General features: G+C 38.5%; 1 protein-coding gene across 1 annotated transcript; it reads right to left on the bottom strand.

Annotated features, from left to right (window-relative positions):
* Positions 1–1,965: 1,965 nt before the first annotated feature.
* LOC110915477 (probable GABA transporter 2) lies at positions 1,966–14,139 on the bottom strand. The gene is made up of 3 exons (XM_022160217.2): positions 13,954–14,139; positions 13,741–13,871; positions 1,966–2,154 (listed from the first exon to the last, which is right to left on the bottom strand). Exons 1-3 carry the CDS (start codon positions 14,135–14,137, stop codon positions 1,966–1,968), a joined length of 504 nt encoding a protein of 167 aa, XP_022015909.2. The 5' UTR covers positions 14,138–14,139.
* Positions 14,140–26,632: the final 12,493 nt, after the last annotated feature.

Genomic DNA, 26,632 nt, shown 5'->3' with positions numbered 1-26,632 from the left:
TGAAACATATATCAAATTTAATAATTTAAATTTTATAATAATTATCTACAATTTATATTAAATAATAAAAATTATTTACAATTAAGTAGATGGTCTATAATAATGATAAGTGTTCTTTCATTGAGTTAAAAAAAAAGTAATCGATTTACATGTATAGTCATTCAAGTAATCTGTGATCGTATATTTGAATACATGTGATGTTATCCTATCTTTTTTTATTCCGTTAACATTTTATATAATATATTATTAAATTAAATAATATTTAGTAGAAGGGTTATCTATAATTAATTAGAAGAAAATTAAACTAAAATAATAATTATTTATAAGAGATGGCTTAATATGATGACAAGTGTCCGTAAAGTGGTTTCTTTTATTATATAACTAGGTTTTTACCCGGGATTGCTTCCCGGGCTCGGGAAACTTAGTTATATTAATTACTATTTGTTATTAATACAACCATATTACATCAACCATCTCATTCGATTCAACAACAATGTCCTCAAATCACCAGATTAGATCATTAAATATTAATGTCTTCGTTATAAGAAGACTTACAAACTTTTCATTAACATGATGTGTTTAGGGAGCCATTACATAATAAAATTAAAATATTAATAATATTAGAATGTAAATTTAAAACACATGCATCAATGTAATGTTGAATAGTGCTAACCTTCATGGTAACGCCCACCTGAAACACATGCATCAATGTAATGTTAGAAGCTTGAATAACTCTCATCACATTATTATACAGTTGAAACTTATAATATCCTTTTCAACAGATATCATATCAGATCAGTGAAATTACCATCAATTTTCACCAATCATAGTCATAACATCCTTTTATTATAGATTAAGAACAGTTAAGCATCAAATCTAAACTTTAATATACCAAACTAACATATCCAGATCCCAATCCTATCTTAACATATCATCAACTTCCAAATTCCCTAACTCCGACTATATAGCAGCCTAAACAAAACCCTAAATCAAACAAAAACATATTCCAACCACAATCACCTATTCGGCATCGTTGCAGTCTTTTTAAATGCCTTAATCAGTGAAAGATCCAATTTACATCCACTATTCTACCACTGTCCTAACAAAGACGACAGAAAGTCACTCATAACACCATTAGGTTTCGAGGTCACCGCCGTTGAGCAGCACATTCATCAAACCACCAACAAATACCACGTATAGTCAGAAATGTTGAAAGAAAAAGTACATTACTTATACCAATAGAACTTTTGTAACCATATTTACATTAATTAATCACAAATCCAAAAAGGGACAAAATGCCATTGGTAGATGCTAATTGTCATAAAATATATTACATAAATGAACCAGGATATCAAATCGAGCATTTGGATTCCGAAAAGGAAAGCATACTTGTTTGGACAATTAGACCTTATAGCTATCTAATAAATACACAATTTTACCAATAGGGTGGTCCATTGGTAAAGGCAAAGCCTTTAAAGAACACCTAGGTTGGGAAGGGGAATGTCTTTGATTCAAGTCCCATAGACGACAGGGGATTAAAGAAATTAGCCGTTCAAAAAAATACACAATTTTCTTTAGTTTTAAGGCTTGCCATCCAAGTAAAAAAAGTTAAATATAGGCACAAAAAAGGTTGAATCTAACGTTTAAGCATCAAATGAGTTCAGATATTAATTGATTTCAGAAGTTATTTGGTTCAAGCAAATAAAAGGTAAATACACTAATCAACTGCCAATAAAACCATTTCAATATAAATAAAACTGCAACGTAATATTTTTAACTGATTTCATAAATGATGTGGCAATCACATTGTTTAATAAAGTCTACGCCTCGGACCTAGGTTATTAACCGGGATTACTTCCCGGGCTCGATAAAGTTACTTCAAAATTGCAATTGATTGTTGGGCTCGATAAAGTTACTTCAAAAAGTACTTCTCTATGCAAAGCTTCATCCAGTTCCAGCTTATCATCAGAAGCCAAGTCGGGCTAACACGGGTCCCTCATCTGGCATGAGACTTTTAAGAATGTTTGAGCTAGCTTTATTGCCAAACACATAGTAACTCGAGACTGCAGTGGAGTAGAACGTAACAAAAATCACCGAGTAACACATCATAAGCCCTTTAAACATCTTCCCCATTACTGGTGGAGCCAATGTGGCCTGCATAATTCCATTTCTTTATACATATATAACATGTATTTTGAAATTACCGAGTTTAATTGTAACACCCCGTGTTTTCGAATGTCAAAGTCAAAGTCAAAGTCCAAGTCAACTTTGATTTTCTTTGACTGTAGACAGTCGATTTTGTGTTTTAGTTGTATTATGTGGAGTAAGTGTTGTAATCAGCAAGAACCGAAGTAATCGAATGTGTTTTAACGCGAACCGATCTACGACTGTGAATGATAGGAAGTAACAATGCGATAAAGATAACCAATCAGTAATCAAACCGATCTAACAATCAATCGAACTCGAGACTCGAATTATGCGAATTGTGGTGTTATTATACGTGTGTGTGTGCCTTATGTGTTACTTGTGCGTGCTTACTTTATGTTTGGTGTGGTATTCAAGCAAATCAATCGAAAATCGAATCGAAACTCGTAAAGCAATCGAACTCAATCGAAACTGACATCGAAACGTGACTTATAGAAGATTGTATGTTAGATATAGTGGTTGGGATTAAAAGTAATCTGACTAGGAACTCTATCGTATCCGTATCATCGTCCATCGAAATCGAAACGTCAAAAATCGTCGCAAAATACTCGAAGTGCGTGGCGGATCGAACAGGAAGCATCCTGATCGAACAGGCCAGCCGATCGGCTAGCACCTTGCCAGCTGATCAAGCAGCCCACTCGATCAGAGCTCTCAGCCGATCGGCTGCCACTTTCCTCTTTTGGAAGCCTATAAATAGGGCTGTCATTGTCATACTTTCCATTTTTGGAAAGCTCTGACCGAACCAGCTATCTTCTTCACCTTTCCTCAGATTTCTCTCAATCCCGGTAAGTTTTCACTCTAATTCTTGTACGTTTTTGATCATTACTTGATTCTACACCCTTCTACCTTTCAAAACTTGAATTCTAACCGTGAAATCACCAAGATCTAAGTGTTCTTGGGTGATGTCATCATGGTGTTCTTGAAGAACTTCAAACTTTGACATCATTCAACCATGAATAGCTTAGATCTAACCGATTTCCACAAAAACAAGTTAAGATCCATCATAGATCTAAACATTTTCATGATGTGAAGGATTGAAAGAAGGATTTCCAACTTTCTTTCAACTCTTTTACACTCAATGCTTTCAAACCGATAAAAACGGAGCTTGCACCGGCTAACTAATCATTCGAATAGTTAAAAGGTTCAAGACTCAGATTCTATGAACAAGGTTCACCGATTCGGGTTAAACTCTAAAACCGACATTCCGAACCGTTCACCGGCCGGGCTTGGGTGATTCCTGTTCGAGCCAGGGAAACAAGTAGGAACGGAGGTTATCATAGTTCAACACGTTGTCAAGTTACCTTGAAAGAATGACAAATAAACAAACAGCCAAGTGTTAGACGAAAGGCCGAAATGTTGGCCGAACGACCGGGCCAGCCGATCGGCTAACACATGGCGTCCCACCCTTCCAAACTTTTGAAGTATAGTGTTGACGAAGTAATGTTCGATCGAATGGGTCACCCGACTGGTAAACATTACTGTTCGGATCATGAGATACTATGCTTCAACACTTAATCGTTTTCACAACTCGCTCGTAGTAGGGAATGTCAGCCAATCGAATAGACTGTTCGATCGAGTGACATTCAGTGGAGGACCACTCCTGAAGTTCCTAGCCGATCGAGTAAGCTAGCCGATCGAGTGAGCTAGCCGATCGAGCGAACCGCTCGATCGACCGACTTGAAAGGTAGGAACACTTCAGTGTTCTCAAATACTGCAACGAAAACTTCAAAAGTTCAAATCCTCAAACACAAACACACCAGATGAAGAAACAATCCACTCGAATGGTCCAGCCCATCGAGCCGACCGGCCGATCGAACAGGACTGTCCAATCGGATATACCAGCCGATCGAACAGGCCGTCCGATCGAACCTGCCGTTCGATCGACCAGCCTACTCGATCCATTCACACTTGTTTACTTTTCCGCGTTACTTATCGTTATGCTATCGAACTATTCAGGCTAATCTTACTCTCAGCGCTCCCTTCAATCCACAATCAATCACTGTGAGTATACTCGATCCTTTTTTGCTTTTAGCACTTTTGGGTGTTACATACGTTACCTATCAAATCACAATCAAACACAAACTATTTGAACGCTAACCGAATGCATGTGCTATTTGACTAAGTGAATGCTGTTTATTATGTTTACACGTGGAATGCTATCTACCTGCCTTAGCAACATAGTACTATAGTTTGGACTCAGCACCCGTTCATACGGGGGTTGTTAAGGACAAATACTTGCATGGATTACGGTGGTAATCATGTATTGCGAACCGTCTCGGACGGTCAACCCGCAGTCGTTGGTATCGATGGTCCCATGTCGATAATTAACATGCATCGTTTTCCTCTGTGTACGTGCCTGGTTATGCGTAAACTATTCGAACTCTATATGCTATTACTAAACTTGTGTGCTCACCTTTACATTTTATGTATTGACTTTATTTCAACGTATGTGACAGGTAATTAGGATGCTTACTTGCTAGGAAAGCGAGGCTTGAATAAGTTTGTAGAAGCCCCCAACAAATAGTTGTCTGCCAAGAACAAGCGTCTAAGGCATGGTTTTCTGTAGATCTTGACCTCTGGCATTACAGCCAGAAAGTCAACAGAATAGGGGTCTAGAAGCAGATAAACAATTGCTGTAATAATATTTGAATCTGAGTTGCCGGAACAGAATTACTTGTTTAGTTGTTATCTGTAATAATATGTTTGTTTATTCGGGATACGGTATGGGACGTATCTTTAATTGGATTATATAAATAGTTGTTATGGAAACTTCCGAACAATCTGTTTCGCTCAGTGCCGCGCCCCGATGATTCTGCCATCGGTTGGGGTGTGACAGATTGGTATCAGAGCCATAACTATAGGGAATTAGGCAGACACGACCTAGTCCGGGTCGCTGTCTTAAAGACCTAGACTATAGTTAGGAACCATCAGACCCAGTTTATGTGCCTTATTCTGTAATTCTTCACTATCACTGCGCTCAAATTTTCAACTAAGGTCAGGCGATTCAGTCAGGAAGAGGTGTGAAAACCGCAAACTCCCGACTAAATTTCCTGACTTATGGGGATTCTATTCCTTCATCTCGATATTTTCGTCAATAAACGAGGAGAATTATACCAAATCAGGTGTGAAACCCCCATTTTGAAGAAAGTTCTTCTCGATTTTACTAAAAACAAGGAAGAAATTGCTAAGCCAAGGGGTGAAACCCTAACCTTAGCAGTTTGTTCTGTATTTTATTCATCTCACCAAGGCTTCGATGGACTCCAACGACCTGAACTCACAAGTATGATCTAGGAGGCGCGTGTGGAATACCCAAGAATCGAGGCAGAAACACAACCTCTAGAGTCGGAAGTGATGACAAGTCTACTGTGAATAGTCGAGTTGCCTTGGTTAGACGACGTCTAGTAGCCGCAGACAATCTACCTCTCGATTTTATGTGTTCGATTCTGAGAACCGTAACTGTGTACTCTGATGACTTGTGGATTTTATATGTTTATGTGTGCTTTCTTGTTTTACGCTTATGTTTTGGGATGTTATTCGATTTTTGCTATCAACACGCACGACTCGCAATTGCTGTTCTATCTCAATTCGACATTCAGTTATCGCAACTCTAAGACGATATCATACTATACTATGCTGTACGACTAAGTTAGGCTATACTATACGATGCTATTCGATACGATATTCGAACGACACGCGAACTTTGAAGGATAGGTTTCTGTTTTCTGACTACCTCAGTGATTAAATGCCTAGGTAATTTACGTGTGTCTGTGTTTTGTACTTCCGTGCTTCTGTGTTCTAAGTGTTACTGTGCTTATGTGTATCTGTGGTTATGTGCATATGTGTTTATGTGATACGTATTTCGACGTGATTCTAAGCTTTAGATAGTAGTAGACGTGTGAGGTGAGATTCGATTTCGTTGTGTTGAGACTCGTGACGATGTCTAATGCAGACCATGTCGTCGTCTGGATCCCGACCCCGAGCCCCACTTACCCGCCAGGAAAAGAGGGACAGACGTCTCGCTGCTATCATCTCCAAAACTGTGGCGAAAGCTGTGAGTGAGGTGTATGAGAACGCTAGCAAGTCGTCAGAAGAATCCCGAGCCGAAATCCCTAAGGATTCCAGCAAGGCTGCTTTCAGCTTCAAGCAGTTCAAAGCATGCGGGCCAAAAGAGTTTACTGGCGAAGATGGTCCGACAGCCATGTTTCACTGGTTCGACTCGGTCGAAGTCACTCTGCGCCAGAGCGGATGTCCTAAGCATCTCCGTACTCTCAATGCTACAGGCGTCTTCCAGTCCTGTGCTCTAGACTGGTGGACGGCCGAACGAAACAAGCGCGAAAATGATGCAGCTTACGGGCTATCATGGAAGGAGTTGAAAGCAATTATGATCGAAGAATTCTGCCCTCCTCATGAGCGCCAAAAGCTGGAGGACGAGTTCTGGGGAATCAAGCAGAAGGATGGAGACAATGCTGCTCTCACTGCTCGCTTCAAGCAGCTTAGCATTATCTGTCCTGATCAAGTCAAGACCTCAGATCAAGCCATCAAGAAGTACATCCGAGCTCTACCCGACTGTGTAGCCGACTTTGTTCACGCCGCCAAGCCAGCAACGATCGAAGAAACCTACCTACTCGCCGCTGAGATCAACGATAAGCGAGTAAAGTCTGGTTTCTGGGATAAGCAAACCAAGTCTCTGCATCAAGCCACTGCAACACCCACCGCCTCATCTGCTCAATCCTCCAAATCTTCAAGAAGGAGGAAGAAGAACAACAGCAGCTCCAGCAACAAGAGCCGTGCTGCCGAAAAAAACGCCACTCCCCTACAATCTGTACCAGCTCAACAACAGCAGCACCAGCGTTCAGCTCCAGTTATCAATGCACCGCCAGCAAAGCGTGCATACACAGGCCCTCACCCACTCTGCCCGACATGTTCGTATCATCATCCAGTGGGTCTAGCTTGTCGTTTTTGCGCTCACTGCAACCTCTACGGTCATTTCACTGCGAACTGCCGTTATGGTCCCCATCAAGCCCCAGCTCAAGCTACTGTCAACCAAGCTCTACTCCCTGCCCCTCAAGGCCAACAAGCAGCTCAAGCACCAGCAGTCAATGCTTGAGTCTGCGTTGCATGTGGTGACCCTAACCACTTTGCCAACAGATGCCCGAACAGGGTGGTCAAGCAAGAGCCCCAGCAGCAACAGCAACAACAGCAGCCTCAGCATCAGCAGCAAGCAGCCCATGCCCGAACCTTTAGCATCAATGCCCGCCAGGCTCAGGCGGATAACAACGTGGTTAATGGTACGTTCCTTGTGAATGGTATTTATGCATCATGTTTGTTTGATACTGGAGCCGATAACTGCTTTGTGTCATTTGAATTCGAGAAGCTCCTTAGTCGTAAGCGCTCTTATCTATCCTCGTCATTCGAAGTCGAAGTTGCTACAGGGAGAACTATTGCCGTTAACTCAGTACTCCGTGATTGTACCCTCGAACTCAACAATCACATCTTTCTGATCGACCTTATTCCAATGCAACTTGGAAGTTTTGATGTCATAATCGGCATGGGCTTTCTTCGTGAAAACCATGCTGAAGTTGTGTGCTTTGAAAAGATGATTCGATTCTCGCTCGCGAATGGTGATCTCCTATGTGTATACGGTGAAACAACGTCGGAAGGTCTTAAGCTTATGTCGTGTATTCAAGCCAGCAAGTATCTCCGCAAGGAATACCGAGCCTTCTTGGCCAACATCGTAGTAGCGGAGAAGGGAAAGAAAAAGAAAGTTGAAGTCAAAGATGTTCCAGTGGTTCGTGAATTTCCTCAGGTGTTCCCTGATGATCTTCCCGGACTACCACCAAGTCATGATATCGACTTTCGTATCGACCTCATTCCTGGAGCTAACACCGTCGCCAAAGCCCCTTATCGACTCGCTCCCTCTGAAATGCGGGAACTCTCGAACCAACTCCAGGAATTACTCGAAAAAGGCTTTATTCGCCCAAGCACCTCTCCTTGGGGCGCGCCAGTCCTTTTCGTCAAAAAGAAGGACGGGTCGTTCCAGATGTGCATCGACTATCGGGAATTGAATAAGCTAACCGTCAAGAACCGATACCCTTTGCCCCGAATTGACGATTTGTTTGATCAACTACAAGGTGCAGCATGCTTCTCTAAGATCGATCTACGTTCAGGATACCATCAGCTGCGGATTCAAGAGGAAGACATTCCTAAAACCGCTTTTCGAACCCGTTATGGCCATTACGAATTTGTTGTTATGCCCTTTGGTTTAACCAACGCACCCGCGGTTTTCATGGATCTGATGAATCGCGTGTGTAAGCCATACCTTGACCGTTTCGTCATCGTGTTCATCGACGATGTCTTGATTTATTCTAAATCGAAAGCCGAACACGCACAACATCTACGTTTGGTTCTCGAGTTACTCCAGGGGAACCAACTTTATGCCAAATTCTCCAAGTGCGAATTCTGGTTGGAGGAGGTTCAGTTTCTGGGTCACATAGTGAATAGTCGGGGCATCCATGTCGATCCTGCGAAGATTGAAGCTGTCAAAAGCTGGATTATGCGTAAGAACCCGTCAGACGTTCGTTCTTTTCTCGGACTAGCGGGCTATTATCGACGATTCATCGAAGGATTCTCCAAGATCGCTGTGCCGCTTACCGCTATTATCCATAAGGACAAGCCTTTTGTGTGGGGAAACGCACAAGAGACTGCCTTTCAAACCCTTAAACATATGCTGTGCAACGCACCGATTCTTACACTGCCCGACGGAAGCGACAACTTCATTGTCTACTGTGATGCTTCTAACCTTGGTCTCGACTGTGTTCTCATGCAGCGAGACAAGGTTATAGCCTACGCATCTCGTCAGCTCAAGATCCACGAGAAGAACTATACAACCCATGACCTCGAGCTAGGCGCGGTTGTCTTTGCATTGAAGATTTGGCGACACTACCTGTATGGCACTAAGTGTACGATCTACACTGATCACAGGAGTTTACAACACATCTTTAATCAGAGAGAGCTTAATATGCGTCAACGCCGATGGGTAGAACTTCTCAACGATTACGACTGTGAGATTCGTTATCACCCAGGCAAGGCGAATGTGGTTGCTGACGCGCTCAACAGAAAGAGTTACGTGCTAAGTACCCGAAACATCCAAGCCCAACACAACCTCGAAACCCTCATCCGAGAAGCTCAACATGCTTGTTTTAACGAGCGTACATTGAAGAAGGAAAGGATCTATCACGATGGAGCTCAGTTAGTAAGCAAATCAGATGGGATATTCTATTATCTGGACCGAATTTGGATCCCCAAGCGGACCGATTTGCGAAAGATTATCATGAACAAAGCCCACAAGTCCCGATATTCTATTCATCCCGGTGCAGACAAGATGTACCAGGACCTGCGTTATAAGTACTGGTGGCCGGGTATGAAAAGGGATATCGCTCTATACGTTGGAAGCTGTTTAACTTGTGCAAGAGTCAAGGCTGAACATCAAAGACCTTCTGGCTTACTCGAACAACCGCCGATACCTATATGGAAGTGGGAGAGTATAGCTATGGATTTCATAACGAAGCTCCCGCCCACGCCATCAGGTCACGACAGTATTTGGGTCATAGTTGATCGTCTAACGAAGTCAGCCCACTTTTTGCCTATACGAGAAGACTACAAGGTGGAGCGACTAGCCCAAATCTACACCGACGAGATCATTCGTAATCATGGTACGCCTCGTGACATCATTTCAGACCGCGACGTTCGGTTCACTTCGCGATTGTGGGAAACGTTTCAAGTGGCCCTTGGTACGTCGCTTAATCTGAGTACTGCATTCCACCCTCAAACCGACGGACAGACTGAAAGAACGATCCGTACTCTTGAAGACATGCTCCGAACGTGTGTTATAGATTTTGGTGGTAGTTGGAACAAACACATGCCATTGGTGGAATTCTCGTACAATAACAGCTATCATGCCAGCATCCAAATGGCACCTTTCAAGGCTTTGTATGGTAGAAGATGTCGATCGCCTATTGTGTGGCACGAGATCGGTCACTCGCAACTAACCGGTCCCGAGATTCTACAAGAAACGACTGACAAAATCCACCAGATAAGAGACAACTTGGTAAAAGCTCGGAACAGACAGAAAAGTTACGCCGATAAAAGACGCAAGCCCCTTGAATTTGAAGTTGGTGACTACGTACTCCTAAAGGTATCACCTTGGAAGGGTGTAGTCCGATTCGGCAAGAAAGGGAAACTCGCACCTCGATATGTTGGACCTTTTAGGATTCTGGAAAGAATCGGAAAGGTCGCCTACAGACTCGAATTACCAGAGGAACTCAGTAACGTCCACCCGACTTTCCACGTCTCTAACCTCCGAAAATGCCTTGCTGATCATCATCTAATCGTACCGCTCGACGATCTTCAGGTTAACGAAACGTTACACTTCGTGGAAAAGCCCGTCGAAATCATGGATCGCCGAACCAAGCAGCTCAGGCGCTCTCGCATCCCGATCGTGAAGGTCCGATGGGAAGGCAAACGAGGCGTGGAGTTCACCTGGGAACTCGAAAGCGACATGAAGGCCAAGTACCCGCAGTTGTTTAAATAAATATATCTGAAGCACCAAATTGGTAAATCACGGTGTCGTGTAGCCTTCGAGCCTAATTTCGGGACGAAATTCCTTAAACAAGGGGAGGCTGTAACACCCCGTGTTTTCGAATGTCAAAGTCAAAGTCAAAGTCCAAGTCAACTTTGATTTTCTTTGACTGTAGACAGTCGATTTTGTGTTTTAGTTGTATTATGTAGAGTAAGTGTTGTAATCAGCAAGAACCGAAGTAATCGAATGTGTTTTAACGCGAACCGATCTACGACTGTGAATGATAGGAAGTAACAATGCGATAAAGATAACCAATCAGTAATCAAACCGATCTAACAATCAATCGAACTCGAGACTCGAATTATGCGAATTGTGGTGTTATTATACATGTGTGTGTGCCTTATGTGTTACTTGTGCGTGCTTACTTTATGTTTGGTGTGGTATTCAAGCAAATCAATCGAAAATCGAATCGAAACTCGTAAAGCAATCGAACTCAATCGAAACTGACATCGAAACGTGACTTATAGAAGATTGTATGTTAGATATAGTGGTTGGGATTAAAAGTAATCTGACTAGGAACTCTATCGTATCCGTATCATCGTCCATCGAAATCGAAACGTCAAAAATCGTCGCAAAATACTTGAAGTGCGTGGCGGATCGAACAGGAAGCATCCTGATCGAACAGGCCAGCCGATCGAGCAGCCCACTCGATCGGAGCTCTCAGCCGATCGGCTGCCACTTTCCTCTTTTGGAAGCCTATAAATAGGGCTGTCATTGTCATACTTTCCATTTTTGGAAAGCTCTGACCGAACCAGCTATCTTCTTCACCTTTCCTCAGATTTCTCTTAATCCCGCTAAGATTTCACTCTAATTCTTGTACGTTTTTGATCATTACTTGATTCTACACCCTTCTATCTTTCAAAACTTGACTTCTAACCGTGAAATCACCAAGATCTAAGTGTTCTTAGGTGATGTCATCATGGTGTTCTTGAAGAACTTCAAACTTTGACATCATTCAACCATGAATAGCTTAGATCTAATCGATTTCCACAAAAACAAGTTAAGATCCATCATAGATCTAAACATTTTCATGATGTGAAGGATTGAAAGAAGGATTTCCAACTTTCTTTCAACTCTTTTACACTCAATGCTTTCAAACCGATAAAAACGGAGCTTGCACCGGCTAACTAATCATTCGAATAGTTAAAAGGTTCAAGAATCAGATTCTATGAACAAGGTTCACCGATTCGGGTTAAACTCTAAAACCGACATTCCGAACCGTTCACCGGCCGGGCTTGGGTGATTCCTGTTTGAGCCAGGGAAACAAGTAGGAACGGAGGTTATCATAGTTCAACACGTTGTCAAGTTACCTTGAAAGAATGACAAATAAACAAACAGCCAAGTGTTAGACGAAAGGCCGACCAGGTCAGAAATGCTGGCCGAACGGCTAGGCTGTTCGAACAGCCCAGCCGATCGGACACACCAGCCGATCGACCGGGCCAGCCGATCGGCTAGCACATGGCGTCCCACCCTTCCAAACTTTTGAAGTATAGTGTTGACGAAGTAATGTTTAATCGAATGGGTCACCCGACTGGTAAACATTACTGTTCGGATCATGAGATACTATGCTTCAACACTTAATCGTTTTCACAACTCGCTCGTAGTAGGGAATGTCAGCCGATCGAACAGACTATTCGATCGAGTGACATTTAGTGGAGGACCACTCCTAAAGTTCCTAGCCGATCGAGTGAGCTAGCCGATCGAGCAAACCGCTCGATCGACCGACTTGAAAGGTAGGAACACTTCAGTGTTCTCAAATGCTGCAACGAAAACTTCAAAAGTTCAAATCCTCAAACACAAACACACCAGAGGAAGAAACAATCCACTCGAATGGTCCAGCCGATCGAGCCGACCGGCCGATCGAACAGGACTGTCCAATCGGATATACCAGCCGATCGAACAAGCCGTCCGATCGAACCTGCCGTTCGATCGACCAGCCTACTCGATCCATTCACACTTGTTTACTTTTCTGCGTTACTTATCGTTATGCTATCGAACTATTCAGGCTAATCTTACTCTCAGCGCTCCCTTCAATCCACAATCAATCACTGTGAGTATACTCAATCCCTTTTTGCTTTTAGCACTTTTGGGTGTTACATACGTTACCTATCAAATCACAATCAAACACAAACTATTTGAACGCTAACCGAATGCATGTGCTATTTGACTAAATGAATGTTGTTTATTATGTTTACACGTGGAATGCTATCTACCTGCCTTAGCAACATAGTACTATAGTTTGGACTCAGCACCCGTTCACACGGGGGTTGTTAAGGACAAATACTTGCATGGATTACGGTGGTAATCATGTATTGCGAACCGTCTCGGACGGTCAACCCGCAGTCGTTGGTATCGATGGTCCCATGTAGATAATTAACATGCATCGTTTTCCTCTGTGTACGTGCTTGGTTATGCGTAAACTATTCGAACTCTATATGCTATTACTAAACTTGTGTGCTCGCCTTTACATTTTATGTATTGACTTTATTTCAACGTATGTGACAGGTAATTAGGATGCTTACTTGCTAGGAAAGCGAGGCTTGAATAAGTTTCTAGAAGCCCCCAACAAATAGTTGTCTGCCAAGAACAAGCGTCTAAGGCATGGTTGTCTGTAGATCTTGTCCTCTGGCATTACAGCCAGAAAGTCAACAGAATAGGGGTCTAGAAGCAGATAAACAATTGTTGTAATAATATTTGAATCTGAGTTGCCGGAACAGAATTACTTGTTTAGTTGTTATCTGTAATAATATGTTTGTTTATTCGGGATACGGTATGGGACGTATCTTTAACTGGATTATATAAATAGTTGTTATGGAAACTTCCGAACAATCTGTTTCGCTCAGTGCCGCGCCCCGATGATTCCGCCATCGGTTGGGGTGTGACATTAATGAACTTACTTGTATCTCGAGGACAATCCCGTTTCCAAATATGGCAGCGATTATAGAGATAGAAGTGAAGGCGCTCATAACCATTGAAAACGTTGATGATTCTAATGAATAACCTCTTGCAGGTGCGTCCTTCGATAGCCCTGCATTTCAGACAATAAGTGTTTCTGGTCAACACAGCCCGTTTGCCCAACGCGTTTATTTAGACAGAGGTGATAACTGTACCTGCATGGATACAAACGCCGACCACGATGAATGTGTAGGCTAAGCTCAAGAACAGTGAAGCTAAGTTAACTTGTCTAAGAGAATGATACATCGGTAACTGAGAGAGAACCATCATCACCACCGTCACCATTGCTATGAATTGCCATAGATGAAGGGGCCCGTCAGGAGAAATACTCGAATACATTATCTAAATAAATTAATAAAAGAAAATTTTAACAAAACAACTAAAAATGTTTTTGATTAATATTTAGCTATTTTTTTACCCACCGCGCATTGCGGGGGTGCCGTATGCGACGTCATAAATTATAGACTACAATCAACCCGACCCATTTCCGAACTAAATTTGCGTCAAAACATATAGTAACTCAAATATATTGTCGAATGAAATATATTACACTTGACTCGATTTGTTTCCAAACAAAATTTACGTCAAAACGTAGTTCAACTCAAAGCATACATAAAAATAAAACATTTTATAACTGACCCAACTCGTTTCCAAACAGAAAACGTAAGAAATTAGTTTTAGGGAAAACTCAAAACTTTAGAAACTTGAGAGGATCAAAGTGACATTTACAAATAAAACATTTAAACACAAAAATTAATTTACAAACTAACAATAACAGTAGTCTGCAAACAAAAACAAAAATAAAATAAAATTTACCTTTTGATTCGAGCACGAAGGCTGCATCGGCATCTGAACCTGCGGATAAATATTCAACCACTGCTTTAACCCAACAGTGGTTTAACTCACTGTTTTAACCCAACAGTGTTTTGAAACCACTTTTGGGTTTTAACCCAACAGTGGTTAAACTTACTGTCTTAACCCAGCAGTGGTTAAACTCACTGTTTTAACCCAGCAGTGGTTAAACTCACTGTTTTAACCCAACAGTGGTTTAACTCACTGTTTTAACCCAACAGTGTTTTGAAACCACTTTTGGGTTTTAACCCAACAGTGGTTAAACTCACTGCTTTAACTCAGCAGTGGTTTAACTCACTGTTTTAACCCAACAGTGGTTTAACTCACTGTTTTAACCCAACAGTGTTTTGAAACCACTTTTGGGTTTTAACCCAACAGTGGTTAAACTCACTGCTTTAACTCAGCAGTGGTTTAACTCACTGTTTTAACCCAACAATGGTTTAACAACAGTGTTTTGAAACCACTTTTGGGTTAAAACAGTGGTTTCCTTTGAGATACATCTTTCCTACTCTAAGAGTCAAGTGTCTTATAATCGAACATCTGCTTGGTGTCCAGCTTGCAATCGCATACCAGCTGCATCATACATTGCCTACCAAAAATTTTTATTATGAGCTAGCTGCATTTTAAAAAATGACAGATGATCGATTAATGGCATGACATTAAGACCTTAAATAACACCGGCATCCTTGGTCGCTTGCCTCTGTGAGTCATCGGTTTCTCTGCTGGGCCAGAAGTGACCTTGAAGGGCCACAATTTGATGTCACTCTATACAGAGGCATCACTAAACCTTCTACCGATAAGACGCTTTGCATCTGTTTAGTGAAAAATAAATTAATTAATTGCTCAACTCAACACGAAACAAAATATCTATATACACAGCATATGTTCAATCTTTCAACAGCAATCAATACATCTTTCCTACTCTAAGAGTCAAGTGTCTTATAATCGAACCTCTGCTTGGCGTCCACTTGCTCGCACACCAGCTGCATCATACATTACCTACCAAAAATTTTCAAATCTTCTAGTTTTCAGAAACAGAATCATTTGTGCGAACCTGAATCTAACATGTTTGAGTTCCCTTAAGCCGCATGGAAGTAATTTAACAGTGATGTAGACTCCTGGCTCAACTTGTTCCACCCGCTCGTTCTCCGTATCACTTACATTGCTGATTGATAGCTCTCCTGACACATCAATCGAAACATCCATGGATGATCTTTCTGTTTTAGCTTCACCAATACTTGCTGATTGATAGCTCTCCTGGTGTTGTTGGACTGTCTCCGTTACATTTAAATTTCGTACCACCCTGTTACACCAATAAGTTAATTAACCTCCAAAGATTAATTTCAAATAAATTGTGAATAAAATTTAAGATATAATGTTTTTTCCCACCTCGTCTTCGGATTCTGGAGGTGTTGGAAGGGGACATGCTTTTTTGTGTAACCTTTCGACATTGTAAAGTTCCTTTACTTTGTCATAATTCACTTGCCACCATTTTTGAGCTTGCAAATTATTAAACGTCACTCGGCTAATAAAAACAACTACTAAATCATAAATAAAACCCTTACTCATAAAACAGGCTCCCATAACATCAATGCATCATAATGATTTCACATCTTCAAAGTCCATCTATATGATATATTAAACTATAAAGTGAATGAAATCTTACGGGACCATACGGCCAACGGAAACCATGACTTTGTTGCCCAAGATGATTCCCAGGAACTCCAAAGGACATTGCTAGGAAATGTACCTTATAAAAATGCATTTTTAATGTATAAATCACATGTTTTAACCTGATGCAAACAGCTTCTTTTCTGAAAGATTTGATCTTCATATGAACCCACAACCTGAATAAACTGTTCAACTTTGCTAAGGTCTGGCTGAGAATGAATAAAAAAAAGTAATAAACAAATGTTGAACACTCAAAGACTTAAATGACTAAAAGGTAAAAGCCACAAAGAAATAGAATCAACATAAACATATAACAAAAGATAGTCACCTTGGCTGCTCTAAACCGTCTAGAGCGTTGTTGATTCATTTTTGCTCTTGGGGCAACACCATCTATACCAAATTTTCAAATATTTTAAGAATTATAAGGTTTTGCGATAACTTATCAGTCCTAAAATAGCATTAAAAGGGGGTATTTTAGGGTCAATACTCACCAATAGCCATATAAAGCAGTTTACGTGGACGCACCATCACAAAAAGCCGATCTATGTAGTCAAACATGCATTGAAAAACCTCATTAAAAGAGGTTGGAGAAGGCTGCATGCATGAAAATAATCAAATAAAGCTGCAACATCAAACATAAGATCAAACAAAACAATATCATAAAATAAAAACTTGAGATAAACTAATGATTCAGTTTCTAATTCTGGTCTAGCATCATCTCCTCTTGTTTTTTGAGCTTTTGCTTGAGCTTTGTCTCGTTTTTATCCTTTCGGCTTGTCTCTAAACAAAACATTCAAAAAGTAGACATTAATATTTTTTGACTTTTTCTAAAATATTATTAATATATAAATCACATGTTTTAACCTGATGCAAACGGCTTCTTTTCTGAAAGATTTGATCTTCATATGAACCCACAGACTGAATAAACGGCTTCGAAGAGTGATTTCCCCAAATTATAACGTTTTTTACATCACTTACATTTACATTTACTTTCTCTGCTATCTGGTTTAATGCACGATTATGATCTAATCTTGTGAGGGATGTAATATTCTCTTCTGGGATCGAAGTTGCATATTCTTTCAAGATTAGTGCATTTGTATATGCAGGATCAGCGACCACAAGCACCTGCCAAAATTTATCTTTTATTTATATATATTTCAATTTTCACCCATCAAATAAACAATAGACACAAACCTTGCAATCTGGATCAGCATGCTGTTCCAAAGCCGAAGCTTGAGCTTTATGTATAGCAACATTACTAAATATTAAATCCTTGTTATCATCTTTTCTATGAGGGAATCCACCGAGCATTATTGCAACATCAACACCTTTACAAGCTTCATAACATCAGTTGTCGCAATAACACCTACAAGATACATAAAAAAAATCTTCAAGAAGTCAAACAAAATTCATATTCATATTTTTTAATAAACAACTGTACATGAACATTGACGTGTTGAATATTAACCTTTAAGAAGAGGGAAAGCTCCATCCAGATCTGAATATCATCATTGTTCAAAACAATATAAAACTACAAATCGCAATATTCATATATACCCACATCATTAATACATCAGTCCTAACTGAATAAGAACAGAGATGCGGAAGCATAAAAGAATCAGTGAACAAAGTTTACCTTGTCATCAGAATAATGAAATTAGGGCTTCTATTAGATGTAAGATCACCCTCTTCCACTTTCTAACATTTGCTCGTTCTCTCTCTCTCTGCAAACCCAAATCTGTTCCATATCTAGCATCTAATTTTCAGAACACCAGCAGTCAAGATCTAACACCAAAACAAAATGAAATCACAAATCAAAATCACACATTACTGGAAATCCTCGAAAGCAAAACAATCGGCCGAGATAGAGCAGGATATTAAAAATAAAACAACAAAATCGGAAGAATGCTTGGCTAATAAAAAAATAAACATATAAGTTCAAGGCTTCAAGCATCATCAAAAACCTCCATGTAAGCTACAGCCGCCTCAGAATGTTGGAGGACCCTAGGGTTGAACAACAAAAACATACAGATCTATACATATATCAACGATTAACATATGAGAGATTCAAGATGATTTTAGGTTATTAGATGAAAGGTACCTGGAATCGCAGATCTGGTTTTTGAATCGCCATTTGAATCGCCAAAGAGAAGAGAGAGAAGAGGGAAATGAAATCTAAATTGAGAAGCAAACAAAAGAAGAAGAAAAAGAAAGGGAAGGCACTGTTGGGCGGGAAAAAGGGCATTCAGGGCTCTCTGGTGTTGACACGTGGCCCAAATCACCTTTCATTTTTTATATATAATAGATATAGATATAGATTACTATACAAACTTTACAACTAAATATTATATTATAAACTAGTCTAAGTTCCCGTGTGTTACACGGGTGGCTAATAAGAAAAATAACTACTTTAACATTGTTGACATAAATATTTTAATTATATATACGTTGAAATATTAACGAAAATGATAGAGAGTACACCAAATAATTGAAATACATGAATAGAAACAAAATAAATATTAAGGGGGTGTTTGGGAGTGCTTACTTTAGTGACTTGTTAGTTTATTGACTTTTTAAAAAGTTAAAATGTGTTTGGATCAAACTATTTTGTGAGGGGAAAAGTCAATAAGTCACTCTATTGTAACTTATTAACTTTTCCAAAAAGTTATAAGTTGTTTTGAAAAGCTAAACCAAACATGGCCTAATATCATAAACATATTAATACTGAATTGATACAGATTTGTTGATGCATTGTTTAACACCTAGCATTACAAAAGGAAAAATGGAAACACGCAAGAGCGCTGAATTCAATGACCATAGAAACTTTATCACATCAACCTCCCTTTGACTCTTTGACTACTACATACCCGACTACACACTGAATTCAATGACCATAGAAACAACACCCTTGTATTTCAATAACCTTAAAAAGTAAGAATTTAAAAGCACAACCACAAAGACACCATTATCATAATTGCAACCCCAAACCCATATTATAGCTGCTGCAAGTTTTCAATAAAAGAAAGTCAAAGTACACTAAAAGGAAGTAAAACTTTAAGATGTAAAAACATAAATACAATAACAAAAGCTTTTCTTGCTACTGTCGCTGATGGTGGTGGTAGAAGAGCTTATTCCCATTGATGCCATCATACTCACCACCAGGTCCTTACCCTTTGCAAATCAATCCTTGGTCTACAAAATAGCCATAACAAACTCAGTTTCAAGTAAATAAAATACTAATATAATCTAAAAAACATGTTGACAACCCTTTGAATGAGGTGAATCATGTGGGTCATAAACATTGATCCTTTAGCCTGTTTAGTGACATATGTTGGCTGCACATCTGGAAGCTCCTTATGCACATCTTGCACAAATCGTATGCCTATGGGTTCTTTTCAAAGAGATTTTTTTTCCATTTTTATGTTTCCCGGTAAAGTTGTTTTATACAGGAACGACCTTAAGGTCCCTCAGTTATGAGTTTTTAACTTCTCGCTATGCAAATTACACATGAACTAAATGCAAAGTTAAAAAAGAAAGAAGGGCAACAGGTTTATGCTGGTCATCTTGGCTTGGCCCGTTTCAACCCTACTGAAAATGGCAAGTTTCGATCCAAAGTGATTTTGAACCATGACATGATATGGTTAAAAGAGAGTAAAATGGAAAAAAATGAACCTTGGAATGTTGATGTTGTCATCAAACGGTATAAAATAAGAAAAATTGGTGGACATCATCCACCCTATAGTGTTCCTCCACACTGGCAATGATATGATGGCCATTTTGAGTTTGAGAATTTCAGTAGCACCCTTTTGTGGTAAGAGAACAGTGCGTCTAACTTCAAATGCAGCTCTCTGTTTGTATTGAAAGTATTTTTAAAGGAGAAAACCAATCATAAACAAAATCCATAAGCTTATTATCCGTAGTCTTTTCCAGTTTCCTTGTATATAATAAATTTTTATATTTCATCGAGTCAATCAATATCTGAGACAATTTTTAATCCAGAAAGATCATGACTTACTTTCTTAACGGGGGATTTTGTAAGAACTGGATCTTTGCAAAAACTTTTTCCAAAGCTGTTAGATGATGATTGGCTTCTTCCAACTATAAAAATAATGAATCAAAAGATATGATTGTACTTAATATTACTCAAGCATAGCCGGTAAATTTCTAAATTATAGCCACCAGCATTTGTTTTCCCCTTGAGCAGAATATTCAAAAAGATATGATGACCGAGCATAATTAAGCCTAAAAGATATGATGCTGCAAAATCTAATATTTGTATAAACGAATGGTAAACGAAGCATTAGAGATCAGATCATACCTCCATGATTGAATACTAATGCACTATGCAGATAAAGAAAAAGAATTTGGAAAGTGTCTGGCTAAGCTTCTAAAATTTGGAGCATTATATCTTTTTGGCTTAATTTGCAATGAAAGAGGATATATCATGGAGTAGTTTGCAAAATGTGTAATTAGGCCAAGTTATACTTTAGAGTTGGTCTCATAGTCACAGATATGAAAGTGAAAAGGCCAAATTAGTTTAAAGTCTTGAAAGTGAAATGTTAAAGAGTTTGTGGTGGGTGTGTGAGTTTGATGTTTAAAAAAATTAACGTGTTCATAAAGCATCTTTGGCAAATCATACATATGCCTTCCATTAAAGGTCAAAATAGCAAGAGCAACAATATGCTGATCAAAATAATCACAAACCCGTATGATGACCAAAATTATCAACATAAAAAATTACCAAAAACATTATTATTTTTATGTATTAGATAATTAAACTCTATTAAAAATTACAAAATTAATGAATTGATCATACCTTGTCTTTCCTAATGAGCTTGCATCCTTCAAGAGCACCAGTGTTGAAATATTTGTAGAAGTAGGGGTTCAGTTACCTGAGGGCTGTTTCTGGTACAGGACAGAAGTAGCCTAAGTGATTTCTAGCAAGCATAGAGAAATATATCTTTGAAAGAAACGCCAAATTTATGGCAAAAGTTAAGGATTATTAACACTTTATTTATATATAAGTATTTATAAAGAAGAGATAAAAAGCATTTGTGGGTCAACCTAACCCGGTACTAAAAATGAATCGTCTTAAACTGAACTCGATTTGACTGACGACCCATTAGCCAACCCACCCAACCATGGGTAAATAAGCCATTTTGACCGGTTTTCAAAGATCCAAACGTACATGTAACATTAGAACTAACTCAAAACTCTTGTATAAGCACAAACGAAAAGAAACAAATGATAAGAAGTAGCACATATTTTATTAGAATTAACCAGTTTTGAATGTTGATTAAGAAAGACACAGTTTTGAATGGTGATTAAGAAAGACACTGGAGGTAATAATTTTGACCCATTACGTATGAATGGTGGATTTGGGTTGTTTTCTATCCGAAGCAGGTCAAATAAAAAAGATAAAACTTAAAAGTTCATTTAGCAAGCATCACCAACATCAGGAGTCTACAATGTTATAATCCATAGTTAAGTATAACTTTATTGGTAAATATGTGAAGAAGTATTTAGTGTCAAACCGGCTCATACTGACCCATAGCTAAAAATAAACAAAAAAAAATTCTAAGCAACCCATCCATTTTACTGTGTATCGAGATATAGATTTCGTATATGCACATCATCAAGAACATTGCTTAATATTGTTAAAAAAAGGAAGAATCGTATGTTCACCATGGAGTCATTTGGTAAGAAATTCAAACTCTAATCGACCCATTTGAGTATTCACTAAATAGAGCCCCTATAGTAGATGAGAGAATTCATAGCTCCACTACCATGGTATTTTGCCTCCAAATATTTTGTAAGGACACAAGGTATTAGTTGTCAATGAAATGATTAGTTGAGTTAATTAGGAATATTTTGTAATCACTTGTATATTGGGAATAATGGAATATAAAAAGGGCAAAATGCTTGAAAAAAAAGTTTAAATTCTTCTGATTTCAGCAACCAGTTATATATTAGGCACAAAAAAAAATCTGACTTGAAACCTACCTTGTTTTAATAGATTTACTAAATTCTTTATGTGGAAAGGCTGAACGGAGTCGAAGCACCGATTGTCCTTCATTCCTCAAATGACGAACAACGAACAGAAACTCAATGGATCGAAGCTAATTTTCCTTCATTCCTTGCTTTTTGGCTGACATCAAAAATTAAAAAAAAAAATAGATCAATCGACACTCATGCTTTTCAAACTTATATAGCAATGACAGAAATGCAATTAACAGAAAGAATGCAAACCTTTCTCGACGGGCACATCAACCTTTAGCTCTGTTTCTTTGTCCACCCAAACAAACACGTAATTCGAAAGCTTACATGTTGCCGAATCCCTATGCATCTACAGCCAGATTCACCATTTCGGTTGAAAACCAATTAAAACCAAGCTAATCCACATGTTCCAGTTAAAACTGAAGTTCACGTTTATGTTATTTGACTATGATATACAACTATACCATATCTCAACCTCAAAGTATAATTACACCAATGAAAGAATTCATAATAAGTTAGGAATGGATCAAGCATATGATTTATACCTGAGGAACTTCTTTGCAAGCAGTGCAAAACAACTTCTACTATGGCCTTTTCATTTGCTAATTGGTGCAACTTTGATGCAAAGCAAATAAGGTACAAAGTGATGATGTTAACATAACTTAATATCGGATACAAAAAGTATAAGTTTTGAACAAAAATGGTGGTTTGAATTAGGATAAAAAGATATTCTTCTCGGAGTGTTATTGTAAACATCACAAATTTCAAATTAAAATAGTGAATACGCATACAATAAACATCATACCAGAATTGAAACATTACATAACCTTTGCCGGAAAAAATATGGAGGCTTCAGTTCTCTCAGATTACCTCCGCCACCTGGCACTCTGGCTGCCAAAGGAGCACCTCCGCCACCACTCTGCAATACAACTTCTATCTCCCCCTTTGACACCACCCTGCAACGCCAGCAACTCACACCACCCTTTCGGGGACACCACCGCCACACTACCTACCACCAACTCTTGGTGGTTTTGCTACATCTCTGGATTGAATTTTCATAACAGGCAACTACTGATCCTTAATAATCATATTTCAGCAAAACAAAAAATAATTAGTTTTATTTATCCACTCATTGATGTAATCTATTTTTTAAGTTTCAAATTAGATGAAAAAAGCTTACTTAGAAGGGTTGCCAGTTGTTGTTTGACTTCCAATATCATAATCAGATGCCAACGGGCTAGGTTGGCTCGAGTCAAGTGGATCATCACTATCACTACAACATTTACTAAATACAGAAGCAGAAGTGGTTGAGCCTAAGGTCTTTCTTGAAAACTTTGACATCTAGCCACAAGTGTGTTCTGAATGCAAAAGGTTCGTATTTTGGAATACTAAACAAAAGATAAGTCAATTAGCTAATATGAAGATACGACCAAAAGATAAATTACGTACTTTTTTAAACATTATTGCAAAATGTAAGTCCAAGAAAACTTGAAATAAAAGTTCAATAGAAAAATGACGAAAAAGGAATGTTCAATTTTATTGCTAACGATCAGAATTTTGACTTGAACATATTATGGGCCTCTAGTGTATTTCTTGTTTCCAAGTGGTAGCATAAGTGTTTGACCATTTGTTAATTACTTTCTCAAAACCAGATTCCAGGTACAAATGAATCGTGAGACCGTTGCTTAAACAGATCCATTGCTTATATTGTTGTCCATTTTTAAGGTATAAATTGTGACCTCTTCTATCAGTAACATAAGATGCCTAACAATCTTTTCAGTTTCACACGACATTTCATCGAGCAGTTGGTGTGCATTTATCAAAAACATTATAGAAATCCAATATTTGATTCAGTTGAGCCCCATAATAATAAGTTTAAATAAGAATCATCCTAATATGAAGCATTCATTGATTTAATTTAAACATTTTATTGTAAGATCGAAAATAATTAGAACCTGCAAGGATGATAGTCATTCAATTCTTTGAGTGTAGCAGGTATATCAGACGACACTTCTCCACCATTAGCATCTTCTTTCAACATCTCTGTTATGCATACCAAAATCAAATTAAGAAAAATAACTACTTTAACAATTTCTTCATTATCAAAGTTTTTATTTTTTTTCTTAAATCTTGTTTTGATACATTTTAATGCCTACCAATAACCAAAACCCAAAAAAAATCACATTTATATAACTACCCGTGTAACCAATCATCAAAAAAACACATAAAAAAACATGCAACTCCTCCACCATCAAACCATTTTAACTTAAAACTTGTAACAATACCTTAGGGAAATGCGGTTTAAGTCACAACTGGAGTCGTGTGTTAATTGAACACCCTACCTACACATCACATTGATTGTTTAAGAAGACCGGAAGAAAATGAAAAATAACACCAAAAACAAATCACATTGATTGTGTAGAGAAACATAATGTAAGTGTAATCAGCCATAAAAAGAGCTGAATTGGAGGCAACTGATCAAACACCAGGTAGGCAACCACTTTCTTAGACAGTTCTGGCCCGTTTAAGAGGCAACTTAGACCCTGGATTTGACATAAACACATAAACAACTTCAAAACACAATATATGAAATAATACATATAAAATGGGAGGCAATTGATCAAACACCTGGTAGGCAGCCACTTTCTAAGACAATTCTGACCCGCTTAAGAGGCAACCTAGACCCTGAATCTGAAATAAACACAAAATCAACTTCAACTTCAAAACACAATATCCGAAATAATACATATAAAATGGGAAGCAATTGATCAAACACCTGGTAGGCAGCCATTTTTTTGAACCCACTGCAAAAACACAGCCATTTTTTCAACTTCAAAACACCTGGTACACACACAAAAATTGTAATTAGAACAATGTTATATTCAAAAAAGCAGAACAAAAATACAATTTTATTAAATTTTCAAACTCTGTAACAACATGGTAGCATAAATCTGTCTACATAATCAAAAAATAGCGATTAGGGTTTATGATGGAATGAAAGAACTATAAAAATAACAAAAGATGAATAACCAGAAACAAATAGAAATCAATTACGGTGTCTAAGAACAACAATAAACAGAATATTACATCAATCAACTGGTAAAAATCTCACATCTAAAAGAATTAACAGATCCGTTAACATCAACAACAACAACATACAAATCATACAACAAAATTGGGGTTTTCTAATAAAAACTAAAAATCACAAACAAAGGTGGAATATACTTACCGATGCCTGTATTTGGATGTCTGATGATGAACAAAAAACAGAGCACGCTTCTTCAATGATCGATTGAAACATCCGATTAAAAGCAAGATTTTGTATATATGCGATACAATTGGAAACGGTTCCATAATTTCAATCGATTATTGAATAAGATTAAAACCTTCCATATATAATCTAAAGAAGGCGGTTCAAGAATTGAAGGAAATTGAAGGAAATAGAGAGGAGAGGAAAATGCCGCCCAAAATCACAATTCTCTGGCCAAAGAGAATAGCCACCTCATAGTCAAATAGTCAATCTTTATTTTGCTTTAGTATAATAGATAGATTATAAACCTATAAATAAGCAACATATCTTTGTTTATGGTGTTTGTACTCTTGGCTTTGGGAGTTTTTTAAAAGAATAGAATTTCCATTTTTACCTTTAAAGTTTCAATCTTTAACAGTTTAAGTTTAAAGTTTCAATCTTTGTTAATTTAACCTCTTTGATTTGTTTGATTTTCACTTCTAATTCAAAAGTTTCCACCTTTTACAATTTAATCCATTTGATTTTTTTACTTTTAACCCAAAGTTTTTCATCTATTGCAACTTTGGTCTTTTATGCTTTTAATCTTTCACAAGTTTTTTGTTTAATGTTCGTTCTAGATTTTCCAAATTAACACGTCGCAACGTGTGTGTGGGGTTCAACGTTGTTTCATCTACTTTTTCCCATTTGATAGACTAATTGTAACACATGTATTTTTCCTCGTTAGACTAAGGGGCTGTTTGTTTGCATCTTATTAGCCTCTTATTAGTCTCATGTCTGACTGAGTCAGATATCAGCTTGTTTGTTTCATACCTCTTAAAACTTCCCAGCCTCTTATTATAGTCTGACCGAGTCATACATGTGGAGTAGTCTGACCAAACTCTGAATGATACTTGTGACAATTGTGCCCTAACAAAAAAAACCCATCTTCTTCCACAGCCCATTCCTCTCCTCTCATCCACAAATCTCCGCCACTGTCACCTCCTCTGCTCCTCCACATAGCCACCGTCTCCTCCTCCACTGCTCCTCCACAGCTCCTCCACAACGCCACTGTCACCTCCTCCTCT

Source organism: Helianthus annuus, chromosome 2 (assembly GCF_002127325.2).
Source record: "Helianthus annuus cultivar XRQ/B chromosome 2, HanXRQr2.0-SUNRISE, whole genome shotgun sequence".
Taxonomy (NCBI): Eukaryota; Viridiplantae; Streptophyta; class Magnoliopsida; order Asterales; family Asteraceae; genus Helianthus; species Helianthus annuus.
The sequence above is the reverse complement of the archived record's forward strand: the minus strand, read 5'-3'. Positions and strand labels throughout refer to the sequence as shown.